This window comes from Didymella exigua, assembly GCF_010094145.1.
Source record: "Didymella exigua CBS 183.55 unplaced genomic scaffold M421scaffold_18, whole genome shotgun sequence".
NCBI classification, from domain to species: Eukaryota; Fungi; Ascomycota; class Dothideomycetes; order Pleosporales; family Didymellaceae; genus Didymella; species Didymella exigua.
In genome coordinates this window covers 447,736-466,177 of record NW_022984792.1, presented here as the reverse complement: position 1 = coordinate 466,177, position 18,442 = coordinate 447,736, and the positions used below count along the sequence as shown (strand labels likewise).

Sequence of the window (18,442 nt, the reverse complement as noted above, 5' to 3'; positions counted from 1 at the left end):
CGCCACGGAGCACAAACGCGTTGCCGATCTTAGCATGTATACAATCCATGTCGTTTTAGCCCTGTCAATGTACGCTAGTGCCATCAAGCTTGTCTGATTAATGTTGATTGCGGATTGGTAGGCGAAATTTGGAGTAGCCATCGATGACTTCCCCACGCACGAAGATGTTGGAGGCCTGATGATACATGTGCTCCACAATGCCCTGGCGACATGGATTTCACGGAGCCATTTGAAGCCGGTCTTGGCTCGTTATTTTGGTGTTCGTGAATAGCGACGAAGCGTCAGAAATGAGACTTTCGCTAACGAAGACGTAGTCGTCGTCAATGAGGCTGTATGTGTCGATTGCATCAGGTTAAGTCGCTGAAAATTACTGCGAACAGCGTAATCGCTATTCCCACGGTGTCGAACAAAGCAAGTCTCAGCCTTGAGGCACTCACTGGGGCAAACTGTGCCGTACTAGAGCAGATGAAGTATCCTTGCAAGCTCGTCCCGCTGAGTTCATTGTCTCACCACATTTGGTACCTGACCATCCTGCATTCGAGCCTGCATGGATAGACTGTATATGTGCGGCATACAGGCTCGAATGCAGGATAGTCAGGTACCGAATGTCTGGATACCTACTCACATCTGTAGTGTGTTGTCTACCGATCGACGGCTGGAACAGTCCCTCACACTTGGCCCCACTATGTGAGGTACGGGCCTGTATCCAGTGCTAATCTTCATATAACATCATGTGTGCCCACCGGCCAAAGATGCCGCTCAAATCATCACCACACACATCAGCAAAGACTTGCTTAGAGCCATTCCATCACATATACTATCTCTACCATCTACGGGACGGTTCAGTAGGTTTAACTAGCCAAGACGTGCATGGCACAGCTAATCGGTCCGACAGCTCTGCCATCTACGCAATGGAACAGCCAAATTCTGCTCCTTACGTGTCTAGTCCCTATTCTAACATGGTGGATCTGCCTTCTTCCCACATGCTGTTCCGTCCTGCGTCAAACGGTCCGACTACACCAGACTCTCGCCAGCACTCGTTCGATGAGAGCTCGCTCTTCAGCACCGTGCCTCAGGAGATTTTGAACTTCCCAGTGTCCAGAGTCGTGGAGAGTTCGCTCGATCCACGGCTCATGGATATGCCAGGCACTGTGAGCCCGGGATCATCGAGGAATTCCATGAGCCCATCTCAAGGAATCGCAACACCACCATCCGACGGATTATATTTGCCACCCTACCCTGAACAATTACAACTCCCTCCATATCAGCTCCTTGAGCAACCGCTACCATTCCGATCATGTTCGACAAGCCACCCCAATTGGGCGAACAGTGGCGGTGACTGGGAACGCACCTACGCTGAAAACGATCTCTGGAGTACTCAGCCCTTCGTGGCACAAGCTTGGGTTCCTGGCTTGTATGATGGATATGCTCCATCCAACATGCAGCCCAGCCACGCACATGCAAGCAATAGCTCCTCCTTTCCTCCATTCACATCTGCTGTGCCGAGTCAATTTCCGTTACATGAGGCTGTTCAGCCGAGAGCTGCCGCGGACTCGCCTGCCGGTGAAGATGACAACGAGGATGCAGACTCCTCTGACGAAGAGTCTGACTGGGATGAAGAGGTATCCGACTATAGCCATTCTGGATCATCGTCGTCGAAGTCGAAGACAAAAACCAAACCACCTTGTGTGCGGCAAGATAGATGGATGGTCCCGACCAGCGCCATACAACATTTGGAGACACGAGGCTACGCATGCAACGTGCCAGGATGTACCACAGCTTTCGTTCGACCGGAACATCTTCGAAGACACATCAGGTCCAAGCACAGTGACGTAAAGGAATATATTTGCGTCGTACCTGAATGCAAAACCAACCCGTTCTCGCGGGGCGACAACCTGCGTGATCACTACTGGACACATGTCCAGCGCGGCGGCCGCAATGGAAAGAACACAAAATTTACGCTCCAAGAACTTAGGGCGATACTAGGGCCAAAGGAGAGGAAGCTGATGAAGGTACTTCGCGAAAAGCTGAGACGCCACCAAGTAAAGGAGCAACTGAAGAAGGAGCAGCGGCCAACACGGTCAGCGTACGCCGCAAGTTCCATGTAGCATTCATTCTGAATCATTTCGGGTTTCTAGACTTTTAGAGTCGGTGTTGAGGAAGTATGTGATTTTATTAGTTACATGTTTCATGGGATATTGGGTATATACAGGCGTCATATAAGATTCTAAATGAACATTCCACCACACACCAACTTTCTCTCTTACTCCCGGGGATGCTTAGACATTTACACCGATGTCTGAAGGCCTTGCTCAGTACGTCAAGTTTGCAACACCGTCAAGATACATCACATGGCTCGGTGAGTGTCATCGCCGACGATACCAGCTGTCGGTGAGCATTCACCCTAGTTGCGGTATCGCGGTCTGGTTCACTACGAAGTAGTATGCTTACTCACAGCCAAAATTGCGCCCTCCCCAATCTCGAGGCTTAGAGTCGTGCCACACAATAGGCGGTGTGCTACACGAATCGTCAACGGCTGACGTTCCTTCACTGCGCCTTCTGTGCCTCGCATCCCCCTTACCAATTTTGAATTTCTATGGAAAGTACACGTCATTGGTCCAAAGGTCTCGTCTCGGCTATCAAGCGACATGACTGCCCCGTTAGCCGCCGTCACTGTGCGAGATTGCGGTACTGCACGATGCCCGTGCGGTGCCGCGGTGAATGAGAAATGACTTGACGATCAAGGACAGGCCTACGACGGTGAAGCTGTTTGAGAGCAAACAGGTGGTCCTTACGCATTGATCGCACGATCTTAGTACGAAGCTTGACCTTACCGGTGACTCCAAGGCAAGCGAGTTCCCAAGCTTTATCCATACCGTACTACACTGAAAAAAGGCAGTCGCATTAGATGTTGACGAAAATACACAGCAGTGGCACATGGGGCTCGATTTTAGAACGAAGGTTGGCTTTGCCGCAAGGATGCGATTGATGCTTTCCCCCGACGTCACTAATGCACCTCATCATCTGCACGCGTCAATGTGCCTGATCACACACGAGATAACTGCATGTACCAGACAACGAAATCGCGCCAGTTCCTTCAGGATCAGGCGAGAATGCCATTGGCGGGGTGGCTTGAGCGGCGCAGCACGTGGCGCTTATAACATCCACAAAGGAGTTTTCGCGAAGGCGACCAAACATTGGCAACGCGCTTTTTGTGGAAGCTCTGCTCCGTTCTTCCCGTGAAGTCCGGCTGCAGTTATCGTACGCCACGTTCTTGCGTGCATGAATCCATGCGGAGGTGGTGTTGGCCTTCCGCTGATTGACAGGGCCCCCTGAAACGGGCTGCAACTTGGTCTGCAATGCAGTCTGTGTGTGCAGAGGATCACTCATATCCTGGCTGGGTTCTTACTAATGTCGTGCGTCTGATAGACGCCGCAGGCTCGTTTAAGCCGCGTTTCTGCAGATCACGTTGAGCTCGTGATCATGCAGGCAGCCGACTTCGTTCTTGCCTACTCTTTGTGGTGACGAGCGTATTGAAATATCGTTCCGTTTTTTATTCCCACTGCATCGTTTGGAGAATTGGCGATGAGTTCGATTGATCGATTGATCGATCCGAAAGCTACCAAAGATTCTCCGTCCGTCGACCGAAACCTTGGAAGCGAAATCCTCAGCCTTATCATTTTCCGCATTCGTACAGATAGTCAAGAGAATGATGAATTACATCCTAAAGCAGAAGACCGTCAACCTAGCAGCACGTCTGTTTGTCCTCCAACGCCGTGGTGACGCAAATCTGATTCCGCAGTGCCTTACTGTTCACAACATCGTCAGCTCGTATCACTACAGATCAGAAGCCAAGCTGTTAGCAGTTGTCAGATTAATCCTTCAAGTTTCTCCAACTCATCCCAGGCTGTGCCGGCTATGCCGCGGTGGTCAGTGCCTACCTTGCAATTGAACGCAGATGTGCGGCGCGTAGCTCTGTATGCGCCGTCCTCAATCGCCTGTCGATACTTGCCTCTTGTCGTTCAGATCTCTACTTCCAGCTTTGCGCTTCGAATCGGCCTTCCAACAGACTTGTCTACTCCACATTCGTAGTTTGGCCGGTGTGTAAAGGGTGCACAGATGTCAGGACCGGTGGAGGACATTCGGAAATATGCCGGGGTACGCGTCTTCTGCAAGTGCCGCTCAATTTTCATGTCTCTCTGGTATTCACGTTGCCTGGTATGTGCCTAGCTGGTAACCGTCGTGAATGTCCTCTACTGTCCGTGACCGCCTGAAGTTTGGGACTGTAGATGGCTTCTACCTCCCATCTCCAGATACAACATTGCGAACATCGCGTGCAAGGATCATCGAGTGTATTGGTGGTGACTGGTTGTGTGATCTAGAAATAGGTCCAACCACATTCATATGCGTAGCGGCTGCAGGCACTCCGCCTCAACAAATGTCAACTACACTACCAACGTTAGGCGACGATAACTGTCAAGATCGTCGACGACTAATTTTGCTACCAACAGTTTTTTTATTACAGAGTATACGCGAAGCCTGCAATGATCTATGTCTGGTTTAATGCGCTGCTACCATGCGATGCCTGTTTGCAATGCCCTCTTGATGAAGTCCAACATATGCGTTTGCCGTGCCTCGCAGGGGCAATAGACGTAGATGTGACACGCCACTGCATTGTGGAGGCGGGGCTTACAGTCCAGACATGTGTTAAGCGGAGAAATGTGCTTGACCCAATTATTGCCCTCCACTGACCTTAAAGATGAAGCGCCAGAACCATTGTCGTGGGCTCATATGACTCGGCTTTATCGTCGCGACTTTCAACCGCACCTGAAGAGATCATCAAGGTCCTTGCCTTGGCCCTCAGCTGCCATCGCTGCGCTTGGCCGCGAATCGGAAGTAGTGGCACTCCGTCACCGTGCGGCAGGACGCTTCTCGAAGCCTATCGTCCACTCACACGCAGTCGAGCTCACACCAGTCGAGGTAAGAACTATCAACATCCCCATGCCCACGAGATCAACACGCCATTTTCTAATACCCTGGTCGTCCTCGTATCTGCATGGGTTCCGAGAGGGGAAGATCATGGACCAAGGCAAGTCGGTGCCTCAGGCTTGCAGCCGACTGCTAGCATCTCAAAAAAAAAACGCGCATACCTCTGTCACAGAAGGACAGTGCAGACCTTGCATCTGCACGAAAATGGAGCACGATCCAACTGAACTGGGACAGCTCGCCTTGTTGCTTGCGATGCCTTGAGGGGACAATCGTTGACAAGGTAGGTATCCGAGACATTTGAACAAAAAAATTGAGCTGCCACTTGCTGTCCAGCCTTGAGGCTTCTGCCCGCGTTCGAGAACTTCTCACACGCATAAATTTAGCACGTCTTGCGTGTGCATGGTAAGGAAATTATTTCAAAGTCCCTCAACGTAAGGGTAGACGACTCGCGAGTCCGCCATTGTGCGTGATTGCAGATAGCATATCCACTGATATGCTGTTCGAAAGATGGAACCAGCTACGGCCACGGCCTTAGAGCCAGTCCATTTTACGCTCTCTCTATCTTCAAGCATCTGGCCCCATCGATGTGCCCATCCCAGACTGCTTTCAATGATGTGATGGCGATGTAGTGCCCATGATACTTCTTCCAGTAGCTGTTATCTTTAGTGCAAGTTGACCATAGAAGTAAGAAGATATGCAAGCTCCTATTGGGGCCTCAATGGGGCTTTATTCAACGTTGCGACTCTACTCTGAACATCCGAAGCCTCGCGGTAGGTCTGTTGATATGTCGAAAGTTATGCAAAGCTGGGTATACGTTTGGCGATGACCGTCAACTTGTGCACGTTGTGTAGACGTCGCAGTGGTCAGCGGATCGTAGACCATCAGTCGTAGCTCCCTTGAACGGTCGAAGAACCGAAACAGAGTTGGGCTTGTGTTCGTTATGGCGATACCGTGTTACCGTGAGTAATCACTGGGACATCTTGAAGCGTCGGTAGATGAGCGCAGTGCTGCTTTCTGTCGCTGGGGGACCCTAGCGCTTTGCTGCTAGACAGTAAGGTACAAGTGAAGATTTATTGCGAAGCCATAGCATCGGGGTCGCGACCACTGTCTTCGCTGCTACCCTGCCGAATGTTTACTGTCTTCATAGACACCCATGTTCTGATGGAGTTGCCTTTGCTCGAGGCTAGCCCTCGATCCTCCGTCAACTAATTTCTGCTTATATGCAGGCGCTTTTGGATCACTTGAAGTGCTGGACCTTCGCCGTTGTTCGAACTGTGAAGTCTATGCTTCCAGTTCCTCAGCACATCGCCGCCCCCTCAACTAATACTTTGCGAGGATCAGTGAGGGATCATGAGGGTACGGAGCGTGGCGCAACAATTCAAGAGTAATTTGCTATTGTCTCTCTAATATCTCTGCTGCTGAGGCCTCGGCAGAGTGCCTGAAACGCGCGTAGACTTTGATAATACATCGATCGGCTGATCCATAGCAAAATTTGCAGTCGTGAGAGATAGGAATGCTCGCTTTCGCGAGATGTGTGTTGAGGCAGGAACACTGGTGCAGGTCTCGAAACGAATGATTCTCGCTAGCGTGAAAGTACCTACGGTACCGGTAATCGGTCCGAGTGGTCCCCTCTTCCCTCCCCATTGTGCCATATGCGATTCTCGCCAACTCGCCATCTTGTTCTACAGAGCTTTTGTCATCTCGACATTGGAACGATCACTACATGCATCGTTTTCTTTTCCGTACTCCAAACCGGACGTGATGCCTCACAGTGTCCTTACCAGTGCTCTTGACGAGAGTTGTGGCACGTTAGATAAGCACAAATTGAGAGAGCTGCTCACCCCCGCCTTCTGCCCCGATGGTTTCTCGATGGATGACGCGATACAATGTTGGAGCATCATAGTGATTGAGTGGATGCGCTGTTGAGCTGGTACCAAGACTGTCTCGCAGATTGTGTTTAGCGCCAAGTCTCAAACAGAACTATGTTTGTTCCAAACGCGCTCTCTGTCTCCAGGCTTCGAGGCATCCGACCATTATCGCATGCAAATCCATTCGCCGGAAGAGAGCCGTCCGGATCTGCCTTTTGTGCCCGAGGCCGGTTCCGTGACACAGGTCCTGTCGCAGACCTATGGTTGACATTCCCGGAGGTGCCACTCAAGCCTCACATTTGTCGGCTAAGCTTTTTGAATTGACAGTCCTCAAACGATCTGCCAATGATAGGCGCTGCGTAGCCTGATATTAGCGCTTCGGTCTGCTTGTTATAGCTCAGTCTCTTGGGTCTGAAGCTTGGCCGTATTGAAGTTGGCCGGAACCTTTTGTGCGCCAACTAGACCTCCGGCAACTCACCATCCGCAAGGGTGTGGCGCACCACTGCTGTCCTCGATTAGCAGTAGATCATGGATCTACTGGCTGGATGTGAGACGACACTACATTGTTACAGGCTGTGAATAGTATATATCGGCTGCGCCAGTTGACGAATTGTATCACTTCTTGTTGCCGGAAGTGTGGTGAATCCGGCCCATAGTATGCCTTGTATAATATGTGCCCGATCGCCTGTCAACCAGGGCTTTTGTAAGGGCGCATGATTCTGATATCTGTCGATCATATCAATAATCGTACACAGTATTCGTTATGCGTGTTAGCATTGTCTACTTGGCTGCGCTCATCACAAGCTTCACCACAGCAGCTCCGGTCGGTAAGCGACAGTCTGGTCTCTCGCCGAATGGCAACTACTTCCCACTTCAAAATGGGTTTCCCAACCCGGACAGGGACGGCGAAATCGCCATCCAAGATGGGGCTCATGGCACTTTGCCAAACGGACCGCCACCTCCAGCGCTCAGTGCCGAGGGCGTCACCAACCTCAAGCTGATTGCCCTGAACGAGCTATTCGAAGTAGCTTTCTTCACGGAACTCATCTACAACGTCACGAATAAGGTTTCTGGATACGATCTGGGGATGGGGCATGACTACATGCTCGACTCATTGAAAGCCATTGTCAATCAAGAAGAGCTACACGTGCTCAATGCCAACGGCGCGCTCGAGCACTTCAAAAAAGAGAAGATACAACCATGCAAATACAACTGTAGGTCACGCAGCGGGTGTTGAATGTTCATTGCTAACATCACCTAGTTCCAGTCACAGACTTTCAGACCGCTATCGCACTAGCTGGCACGTTCACAGATGTCGTCTTGGGTACTCTGCAAGACGTGAACCAGATTTTCGCCAAGAACCAAGACGATGGACTCGTTCGGGCGGTGACATCCGTCGTCGGTAATGAGGCAGAGCAAGAGGGTTTCTTCAGACTAATGCAAAAGAAACGGCCATCCTCCCAGCCCTTCGTAACGACAGCGACTCGCGACTTTGCGTTTACTGCCATTCAGGATTTTGTTATTGAGGGTTCTTGCCCCAATATTGGCACCATCCCATTGAAGCGCTTCAAACCGCTCACGGTGGAGACGAAGACGATCCCGGCTGAGAACCAGAACGTCAAGTTCTCGTTCAACGCGAAGGATGCCGGCATGTATGATACCAATGATATGCGTCTGACTTACCTCAATGGTCAAAACCAGGCCATCGTCAAGAAGTTCGAGAACATCAAGATGGAGGGTGGTAAGGTGTTCTTTGAGGCAAACTTTCCGTACGATGATTTTCTCATGAACGGTTTGACCATCGCCGCGGTCACTATTGGCGCAGATGAATTTGATAATGCGGACAAAATGGCCGAGGCTGCGGTGTTTGGGCCAGGGCTTATCGAGATCGACTAAGCTCGTTCCGTGTGAAGGGCGGCTGATTGCTGCATTCTTTTGTTGCATAGCGCTGGCGTTGTCCTCTTCTTACGCCTCCTAAATACCCTCGCCCAATGTATAATGTAACCACGTGGCTCGGATCACATGATATTCTATTTTAGCAGGCACTGCCCGGTGGGCAAGTGCACTTACCTGAGAGCTGAGAGCTGAGAGCTTGAACAACACAACATCACACAACACGACAACAGATAGCAATACACTCGTTGATCACAGTCTCCGACCGACACTGCTCACGCAGTTACATATAATGTTTACATCAATTCAAATCTTGATGGCTTTTCGAATGGTCCAGGAAGTGCATTCCCGTCAATGTCGAATATCGGCTTCAGCTCGCTTGTTGACCATGTGACAGGGTTCTCTGGTAGGTTCCATGTTGGCAACTTGATCGCGCTGCCCATACTTCTCAGAAAATCCTTGATCGAACTTGGCCACTCTGGATCATTCCATACGTCGAACACAAGTTTCATGTATTCCGTATCGGGCACTTCGCTCTGCCGCAGGTACATCAGAGCTACGCCAAGAGGGAAAGATACGGCAGATGGCCCGGTAACGCCATTGTCCTTTCTAAAAAGCCAAGCGACTGATCGCACAATGAGACGGGCGAATGGTCGGCCATGAGGACGATTGAGATAGGGTGGGAGAGTGTCGTTCACCGAGAATCGCAAAGCACGGTCAAGACATTGGTACAGTATGGTTGCTGTTATCCAGTAGCGAAGGGATATCGATGCGACGCCCAAGTTTGGAAACTCGAGTGGAATAGGTGCTTCAATATCTGGCGTGTACACCTCGTGGGAATTCTTTGCAATCCATGCGTTGAGGTTGCAGTGCACCGCCCAGCACTCCGCTGTCGCCTTGAGTCTCAGAGGATTGAATCGCTTATCGTCAAGTGACATGCAGTCCAGGTAATCCAATTCTGCAAGAATCCCTGGCAGCTCCAGGAGGGTGTCGATGATGGTATCACTTGCAGTCTTCACTCTTCCTTGCCACGGAATCGTCTTCCATTGCTCCTCGTTGAATACAATTGGCTTCCGTGACCGGATTCCGGTAATGGCCTGATAATAGGTCAGCAGAGACACAGATTATGAATCTAGATCGTCTTACGGAATCATAGCGTGCAAGTGTAAATATGAGATGTGCAGTGTCGGTGGTGAATGCTTGAGGTCCCCGCGAGACTATCAGAGCGATTTCGCCTTGTGCATGGCTCATCCAGTTCCGTGCCTGTTGTGAGATAGTTTCGTCTGCGTCAGCTCCATATAGGATTTCGTAGAGCCCCATAAGCCTAGTCGTAGCGAGGAGGGCCTCGATCGCTCGTCGGTTGGGGTTCTGCAGCGACATCCTTAGCTCCTGCAGCGCCTTCCCATACAGCATCCGCCCTCTGCGGAGCACAACCTGGTTATTGGATCCCTTTCCGAGTGTGACTAACCCGACAGCGAAGATCGTCTGGCGCAGTGCCTCTTCTCGCACGCTCAGAGTCGCTAGGAGCTTTGAAAACTGATTGACCAGTTGCAGGGCGCCTCCTGCATCTTGATGCGCAGGAAACAGGCCGAAGACAGCCTCCATACTTTTCATACTGAACGCCGTCTGAGCCAGAGAGGGAGGTATCGCGTGGTAGGTAGAAGCCGTAATTGCCACCAGATCCAATGTAGGGTCTCGCCGTTGCACAACGCGCACGCTAGCCGGAGGTGATAGAGGCTCATACTTGCTAGTAATGAAGACGCGATCCAAGTCGTAGCCTCCACATTTGATCTTCCGCTCAAGGCATTGGCCGCATGCAGGACGTTGCAGGTCGCACTGCGGCTCTATCAGTATGGCTGGGCGAAGCCACAGCCGTTCGGTGCATCGTGAAGGTATACCCGGTTCAACTTACTCCCTTCTTCCTTTTTCTGCATGTCACGCAGCCTTTGGACCTTCCAGGGACGCCCACCATCGTCGCAGATTATCGTGCTGGCAGGATGAGTAGCAGCGCAGAATCTTCCGCATTCGGGCATTCATCGTATTTCAAGACCTATGCTGTCAGATAAGCACAGGCCTCAGAGGCATGAGCCGCAGCGACTTGCGGTTATTCGAAGTGTCCATGATGCAATCGCGGTCAGCAACACATGCAGGAGGCATACGTTGAGCCAATAGCGGGAGCAAGGCGTTCCATCTCCTGCTTCGTTTTTGGGCAAAGCTAGCCGTGAGCGCTTGACCTCTTTGGGCTCATTTTGCGTAGCGAATCAAACATCTGGAGCTCGGCGCTATCGCATGATGGTCCCTCCACGGAAGCGGAGCAACTCATCCTCAACCACAATGTTTCTAAACTGGGTCCAATTCAATAACAAGCATTGCGGCCGTAGAATTTTGCCGCAGTTTCTCGAACACAGACCTCTTAGGTAGGACAAACGATGGGGTCCCTTTGTAGGCTAGTGTTGCGCATTGCGATGATGCGGATCTATCTCAGGATCTGTGAGGAGAATTAGGAGAATGTATATAAGGATGAGAAACGGTAGTTGAGAGGATATAGACAACAGCTGGTTTTACATCTAAAACAATCAGACCTATCGGCCCTAGAATTTGCTCTACGGTTGATTATCTCAATATAAATTACACTTTCACAACATCAACATGGCCGCACCCACCCGCCCACCAAAGAACGGCTTCAACATCTGGGTCCACAAAGTCTATAACTCCATTGGCTTCAGTAAAGCCTACAACTTCGCCCTCTGGTTCATCTTCGCCGGCGCACTCTTTGGCTTTTCTCTCGCCCGCTTCATGTACTTCAGCTTCGACGGCCATTTCTGTCCTCCGAATCCTCAAGGTGGAGACTCAGCGGCGCCGGGAGAATGCTACTACTACACCACTTTTACGCGCGACAAGATCGGCATCATGCTCCACCTCGCCGGCATCCTTCCTGCCAGCATCCTGGTCTGTTTCCAATTCACGCCGTTCATTCGTCACAAGTGGATCATCATTCACCGTGTCTTAGGCTACCTTGCGGTGCTATTGTACACCGTGGGCCTTGTTGGCGCATTGATGATCGCACACATGGCTTTCGGTGGAGGCTTGGACGTGCAATTATGGGCCGGGTTTGTAGGCATCGGTGTGTTAGTGTGCTTCATCTTGGCCATCGTCAACGTCAAGAGGCTGCAGATTGAGCAGCACCGAGCGTGGATGTTGCGGGGATGGTTTTGCGTAAGTCAATATTGTTGTTTAATCTGTATGAGTCGATAATGACATCCCCCAGGCGGGCTCTATCATCACGAGTCGCTTCATCATGATCATCGCGGCGACGATAATCTCAAACAAGGGCCACTACATCGTGTGGCCTTGCGCAAAGATCGCCGCTACAATCTCTGAAGATATCGACCTCGTCTCCGCATATCCTGCATGCGCGTCATACGCAGATGGGAGCAAACTCGGCCAAGTCTCAGCAGTGCTTGCAGACATGAACGGCGCATCAGCTGCAGAAGCTGCCGCAGCATTAAACGTAAGCTTTGGTATGGCGCTATGGCTCGCGTTTGCGGTACACACAGTCAGTGTTGAGATCTATGTACAGCTTCCTTTCCACGTCACTGATATTCGAGCGCTAACAGATTCGCAGTTGCATCTGACACCCAGGGAGGCTGAGCGCTTGAGGCAAGTCAGCTACACACGACAGCTCGAAGCTGGTAAGCACAACCCTGGCTCTGCTGGTTTGACAGCGGATCGTTTTGGCGATGCGAAGCCGTGGCTTGCTGAGGGTAGGATTCAGAGCACGATACCCTGATGACGAAGCTGGACGAGTACGAAGCGACAAAGTGATGGCTTCGAAGTGGTACTGCACTTATATCTTGCTAGATCCTATAGACTGTTTCCTCATCACGTCTGCTTCATGACTTCGTTCCATCAATGAGGGACTCGGCCACGCAGTTGGTAGGCCCTTCTGACCGGCTAAGCTCATACGATAGTATGCTCACGCAGTCCAAACTGCTTGAAGTCCTCCCACTTTGCTCTGGGACCAGAGTTATTGGCGTAGATCATGTCGTCATATGTATTTCTTTGAGTAATATGCCTGTGGAGCGCACAACATCAGAACAAAATTACAGCTCCTCTTTAGATATCTCCCGAATACTGCATCACCTCTCCCTTGAACGCGCCATGAAACCCAAAAGCCACCGGCCCTGGTACTTCCGCCCTCCCCAACTCCACCAGATCCTTCGCCCTAAGGACAAGCAGATAACTCCTCTCCATATACCCATCCAACACAACAGCCAGTAGCACGCCCTCATCCTCATCCTTGCCCTCGGGATCCGCTACAAAAATCGGCTCGCCCGGCGTATGTCCCTCTTGCTCCCAGATTATGCTGGTTTGCGTCGTGTTGTCGAACTTAGCGATGCCGTCCATGAAGGAACTCTTCAGGCGGTCAGCGCAGCCGTATGTGTAGCGGTGGCGGTTTGTCAGGTAAAGAGGATTTATAGTAGGGAGTTCAAGTGAAACCGTCTTATCAGCTAGAAATAGCCGTTCTGCATTTCTAGGCTTAGATGCAGGGGTTCTGGTTGAAACATCTGGGAGACGGAATTGTGCTTGCATCGGTAGAGATGAGAGACGCTTCTTGCCCACGTACTTTGACTTGGGGTTTAGCGACGAGAGCAGATTATCGTAGTAGAAGCGGTGAATTACGTCGGTATTCTCGAAGAGCGAAAGTTCGGTGATGATGTCTGTTCGGGAGGGGTCGGTGGAAGATGGCTCCTCCCAGGCGTTTACGCTGTGGAAAGAGAAGAAGGCCGTGCTCTCGTAGATGGCTACCAGACCGCGCTTGTTCGTGCGGTCGATGACGTACCACATTGCTTTGTCTTTAGGGTCGAACGGTGCGATGGCCTGGACCACGTTTTGGTGGTACAGTAGAGAGGCACCGTAGCTGGTGTAGTGGGAGTTCCATACGCACAAAACCACATAGTTCTCAGTGAGGAAGAGCGAGTGGATGTACGCTGGTTCTCCGTGAAAGGTGGCAAGTATGTCGGTCTTGCCAGTTGATGCAGATGTGCGGAAAACTCGATAGGTGGATTGACGAGCGCAATCCAGATTGTAGTTGAAGATGTCACCTGTTCTAGGGTCGGATTTTGTATGAGCTGCGGACAGCGAACCCTTTAGTTCAGGGTGGAAGTCTTGCTGGATCGTAGTACCTTGAGGCTCTAAAGTCTCAGGATCAATCTTCTTGGTCATATGATGATCTGTCTTTGCGTGTAGGGTCCGAATGCCATTGGTGTGACCATTGGCAGAGAGCTTTCCCTGACCAACGTGGTCGCCTCCGGGCATGTTGATCGAGAGTGTCACGCCCACGTTCTTGTTGTCGCGCCGTGGTGGCACGAATACGGCCATGACCTTCTTGAAAAAGCTCTCACATGGATCTCGTTTCGAAGCAAAAGTAAGACCCTCTCCTTTCCCAGTCTCGCGGACACGCTCAAGGTACTCGTCCACGGTCCGGCGGGACCGATAGCTGACTTGCGCTGGCTTGCCCCTCTCGGGAACGTCTATTTGAAATCGATGCACACATGAAAACCCATCGAACCAGTGCGCGGCTGCAAACTCTTTGCCAGTCTTGGTCTTCGCCTTGTAACCCAGTGGGCCCGTCCGGTATAGTACGCCAGCGGCATAATGTGGAATGTCACCTTTGACGTCCAGCTTCACCGGTTCGAGCTCTTGGTAGGCTGTATCGAAACCAGAGTCGTTTGGCCAGGCCACCATTTGTGATGAAGCCCTAGAATTGAAGTGGGGAGGAGTTTGTTGTTGATCCTTGTCGATGTGAATGACAGTAGGGTGACGAGAGGTCGGGATGTAGTTGCCTTATTATCCTCGAAGATATTCTCAGAAGCCCATCAATGACGGCAATATTGGGAGAGAATATGCCGTTGCAATTATGAGTTGGGGCTTGGTGAAGTAGATGGTTGGCTTCAGACCTGCATCTGCATGCCTCCTTAAGATACTCGCGCAAAGGCTGCAAGCCTGCTAGGCGGGCACTATATTAGACCGCACTGGAGATGGCTCCGCGTCTTGTTAGCCGAAGTAGGCATGCGTGCAATGACGGGAGGCGGCGTTGTAGCGCACGTGTAATCGCTTGCCCTTGTCGCAAGCCTAGCGAGCGATGTAGGACGACATGCCTATGGTATCCATGTCCAAATACATCCGTGAGGGTGTAGACGCGCGTTAACGATACAGAGCGCCTTAGGTTTCGGGCAAATCGATGATGGAAGCTCGCAAAACGTGTGCTTGTAATGGCCATGCTGCTTCGTCTGCTCGCTTACGGCCGCAAACACTGGTTTTCTCACATGTTTGCCAGATACAACGGCCGTAGAGGATGCTAAAAGCGTATCTCTCGGACGCAGGGCTTTTCAAGGGGATGTTCGCGCAACCAGAGGGCTATAAGGATTTCCATAGCGGTCGCCGTACGTCTGGATTCGAATGGACGGGACGACTTGTCCGCATTAGGAAGACATTAGCGAGTACAGCCCAGAGCAGACTCTTGGGCGATTCAGCTCCGTCGTGCGGAGAGTGTTCGCTTGATGATGTGGTTTTCGTGGAACGTGGCGGCATGAAGCGGTGAGTTACTTGCTTGGTGCACATAACCTCAGGCGCTCTTGGAAGCGTCGAGTGAGGAAGTGCACCTCACGTGGGCGTGAGCGTGACTCGGGACAAAGGTGGATCAAGACTGGGAAGCCGTAATCCTCTCGATGCAGAACACCTGTCAGAACTCATCTTGGAAAAGACAGTGTTGAATATGGCGTTGTTGCATCCATGATGGCAGTACTTCTTGGAGACAACCGTAAGCCTGTGGAAGAGCACACTAGCAAATAATTGTACTAGTTCAGCCCTACGGTGCTGCATCATCAGTGATACCGACATTTCGACTATCACCCCACAAAACCACAATTGGCACGACTGTAGCTCGAGCCGCAATTTCTAGCTGAAATACCAAATACTACGGCCCCCACCTGGACGCCGAGTTCGCGAAACATTACAAAGTTTGCGATATATCCACTTAAAGGGCACGAAAGCCCCGCAACGACAATGGGAGCTCTTCTCTCACTCCCTATCACCCTCCTCAATTTCCTCCTACCATTCACCAAACCTGGCACACCAATCCTCCAAGATCTGATACATACTATCATACTCTGTGGCACGCTCTACTACGCGCCCCAAGTAGCAGAATGGTACAACACACGGCAACTGGGAAACACAACGGACGGCGCAGGGCGGGATGAAGATCAAGACCAGAACCACGGGGAGGACGCACAACAAGCCGAGCCGTACGATACAAGACAAGAGTCACAGAGGCACCACCAACCCGCCTTCCAGCCCCAAATCGAAGACGAAGACGAAGCACCCATACCGCAACCCGGCCCCCTCGAGCCCCCCGCCCCCCAACCGCCACACGCAGAACAACTCGTCCCCGACGAAGGCGGAGCAGGCCCCGCAAACGAGCGCCCGCGCGCCACACCCGCGAACCGCGCAATCGGCGCTAAGAAAGCAAAGTCGCTCGCCCGCAAGGACCAGCGGCGCGCATACCACGAGTTTCACCGCCAGGAAGCTGAGCTACGCCGCTTGCAAGACGCCGAGGGGCGGGATGAGCGCGAGGCGGCGGCGGCGGCTGAGAAGGCGAGGCGCGTAGCCGCGGAGGCGGAGATCAGGGAGGCTGAGAGGAGAGAGAGGGAGGAGGTTAAGGCGCAGAGGGGGAGGGAGGCGAGCGAGGAGCGAGGGAGGAGGGAGAGGGTTGTAGAGTCTGTCCGGAGTCAGCTTGTGAGCCGCGGTGCAGCGGACTTGGCCGAGGCAGCGTATACGGAAGGGAAAGACCAGCTTTGGGTCGAGAGGCTGGTGAGGGCGAGTGGAATCTTGAGCCAGAGTACGGCGGGGGAAAAAGTACTGATCACGAGTCAAGGGTGGGTGGTCAGGGTGGACAAGGAGCTAATGGAGATGGCGTATAAAGAGGCTGAGGAGGCCGGCGATAAGCGGGAGGGCAAGGTTGAGTTCGGAGATTTTGGGGAGATGCTGGAGAGGGCTGTGAGGGCGAGGGGTAGCCGTTGAGGGTGTGTGGATCGAGAGGGACGATACCCAAAGATGAATGTTCATGAGATACGAGTCGACGATACAAGCATGTACATAAAAACCAGATCCGCGCGAATTCAAGTCAGACGGGTCAGCCACAATGAGCATGGGACACTATCGTAAAATGATTAGTTAGACATATCTGAATTCGTCATCTCGTTATGTCGTCTAATTAGATCTGGTACTTTTAGCCTGTCCATACGGCGCGGCGACGTCGTCCTGTCTCATTCCAAGCACACCCCTTGCGTACCGCACATCACCCAAAAAAGCCGCGATGAAGTGGTATCGAATTGTCCATTTTGATCATGCAAAACCATGAAGGTGTTTATTCGCCTAGAGAACCGTTGACAATGCATCAGATCCCCCGTACCATAGAACCATGCCAGGATAAAAACTCCTCCCAGACACCCATACATACACCAGGACCAAAACCGTTTATCGGTTGGACTTGGCGACACGCTCGAGCTCGTCCTTCTTCTTGATGGCGTACGAGTTGGAGGATCCCTTGGCGGCGTTGATAAGCTCCTCAGCGAGGCACTCGGCAATGGTCTTGACGTTGCGGAAAGCGGCCTCACGGGCACCGATGGTCAGGAGGGCAATGGCCTGGTTGACGCGGCGGAGGGGTGAGACATCGACGGCCTGGCGACGGACGGTACCGGCGGAACCGATACGGGTTGAGTCTTCGCGGGGACCACAGTTGACGATGGCATCAACGGCGACCTGGATGGGGTTCTGGTCGGTCATGATGTGGACCTGCTGGCGTTAGCCTCCCTTCCTCCTGTGACCATGCATGTTTTGGACGTACAATCTCGAAGGCGTGAGCGACGATGCGGACAGCCATGAGCTTCTTTCCGTTGTTGCGGCCGTTCATCATGAGCGAGTTGGTGAGGCGCTCAATGATGGGGCACTGGGCCTTCCTGAACCTCTTGACGGCATAGCGGCCGGCGGAGTGCGATGTGTAGACAGGCGAGCGGATCTGGATGTAGTCGCTGGAGCATCAGTTAGCCGATGGACTTCGCAGCAAAGCTATCTCCCCTTCCCCGGGTGCCAAAGTGAACAGTTGCCAAAGACGAGCGCCAGAGACAGTGTCAATGCAAGTTATAGTGTTCGATGTGCGCGCGGACGGACGGGGGATGCGGTTCAGGTAACATACGTGAGCGAGATGTCGCGGACCTCGACTTCCTCGTAGGACCACTGCGCGCTGTCAGCTTGCGTTCTGTGTGCGGTGCGAAGCGCAATGCGCGCCCACGGTGCGTGTGCAAACCTTGTTGAACAGCTTGATGCTGCCAATCTCCTCGGTGACCTCCTTGGGCAGGACGGGGTAGCCCTGGCTCTCGACCTCGATTTCGCCGTTGTCAGACATGATTGCGGTTGCTGATGTGGGAGGGCTGGATGGTTAGTCGGTCGAGTCGAAGCACTGAAATCGTCAAACGACTTTCGAGAGGTGCGAGATTTAGAGCCACTGTGCGAGCACTAGCGCACTGGGCTGGTCGGCCAATGGCGTTTGAGGAAGGTGTGGACCGCTAAGCGAGGAAAGAGCAGCCCGGACCTGCACACCAACATCAACCGCGAACTTCGTACACGACTGT

General features: G+C 52.3%; 7 protein-coding genes across 7 annotated transcripts; 4 read left to right on the top strand and 3 right to left on the bottom strand.

The window, feature by feature from the left end:
• Positions 1-753: 753 nt before the first annotated feature.
• On the top strand, positions 754-2,249 carry M421DRAFT_422099 (uncharacterized protein). Its single transcript, XM_033593058.1, has 2 exons — positions 754-845; positions 896-2,249. The coding sequence occupies exon 2, from the start codon at positions 912-914 to the stop codon at positions 2,106-2,108; it is 1,197 nt and encodes a 398-aa protein (XP_033447502.1). The 5' UTR covers positions 754-845; positions 896-911; the 3' UTR covers positions 2,109-2,249.
• Positions 2,250-7,514: 5,265 nt separating this feature from the next.
• M421DRAFT_394350 (late sexual development protein) lies at positions 7,515-8,958 on the top strand (the record flags this gene model as incomplete). The annotated part of the gene is made up of 3 exons (XM_033590060.1): positions 7,515-7,560; positions 7,613-8,071; positions 8,119-8,958. The coding sequence occupies 3 exons, from the start codon at positions 7,515-7,517 to the stop codon at positions 8,751-8,753; spliced, it is 1,140 nt and encodes a 379-aa protein (XP_033447501.1). The 3' UTR covers positions 8,754-8,958.
• Positions 8,874-10,892, bottom strand: M421DRAFT_422097 (uncharacterized protein). The gene is made up of 3 exons (XM_033593057.1): positions 10,663-10,892; positions 9,897-10,586; positions 8,874-9,847 (listed from the first exon to the last, which is right to left on the bottom strand). Exons 1-3 carry the CDS (start codon positions 10,720-10,722, stop codon positions 9,047-9,049), a joined length of 1,551 nt encoding a protein of 516 aa, XP_033447500.1. The 5' UTR covers positions 10,723-10,892; the 3' UTR covers positions 8,874-9,046.
• Positions 10,893-11,399: 507 nt separating this feature from the next.
• On the top strand, positions 11,400-12,540 carry M421DRAFT_66072 (uncharacterized protein; the record flags this gene model as incomplete). The annotated part of the gene is made up of 3 exons (XM_033596289.1): positions 11,400-11,966; positions 12,019-12,324; positions 12,376-12,540. The coding sequence occupies 3 exons, from the start codon at positions 11,400-11,402 to the stop codon at positions 12,538-12,540; spliced, it is 1,038 nt and encodes a 345-aa protein (XP_033447499.1).
• A 326-nt stretch (positions 12,541-12,866) lies between these two features.
• Positions 12,867-14,498, bottom strand: M421DRAFT_6436 (uncharacterized protein; the record flags this gene model as incomplete). Its single annotated transcript, XM_033596146.1, has 1 exon — positions 12,867-14,498. One exon carries the CDS (start codon positions 14,496-14,498, stop codon positions 12,867-12,869), a length of 1,632 nt encoding a protein of 543 aa, XP_033447498.1.
• A 1,176-nt stretch (positions 14,499-15,674) lies between these two features.
• On the top strand, positions 15,675-16,987 carry M421DRAFT_422094 (uncharacterized protein). Its single transcript, XM_033593056.1, has one exon. The coding sequence runs from the start codon at positions 15,819-15,821 to the stop codon at positions 16,830-16,832; it is 1,014 nt and encodes a 337-aa protein (XP_033447497.1). The 5' UTR covers positions 15,675-15,818; the 3' UTR covers positions 16,833-16,987.
• A 301-nt stretch (positions 16,988-17,288) lies between these two features.
• Positions 17,289-18,216, bottom strand: M421DRAFT_6434 (40S ribosomal protein S5; the record flags this gene model as incomplete). Its single annotated transcript, XM_033596143.1, has 4 exons — positions 17,289-17,606; positions 17,659-17,842; positions 18,007-18,047; positions 18,118-18,216. 4 exons carry the CDS (start codon positions 18,214-18,216, stop codon positions 17,289-17,291), a joined length of 642 nt encoding a protein of 213 aa, XP_033447496.1.
• Between the last annotated feature and the right edge of the window lie 226 nt (positions 18,217-18,442).

Bases quoted from the DNA above. Each gene is read 5' to 3' on its own strand.
- M421DRAFT_422099 (XM_033593058.1), top strand. From the start codon at position 912: ATGGAACAGCCAAATTCTGCTCCTTACGTGTCTAGTCCCTATTCTAAC.
- M421DRAFT_422097 (XM_033593057.1), bottom strand. From the start codon at position 10,722: ATGGTGGGCGTCCCTGGAAGGTCCAAAGGCTGCGTGACATGCAGAAAA. The intron at 10,587-10,662 runs GTAAGTTGAACC...ATAGAGCCGCAG, and splicing joins GCAGAAAAAGGAAGAAGGGA to TGCGACCTGCAACGTCCTGC. The intron at 9,848-9,896 runs GTAAGACGATCT...ACCTATTATCAG, and splicing joins CACTTGCACGCTATGATTCC to GCCATTACCGGAATCCGGTC.
- M421DRAFT_422094 (XM_033593056.1), top strand. From the start codon at position 15,819: ATGGGAGCTCTTCTCTCACTCCCTATCACCCTCCTCAATTTCCTCCTA.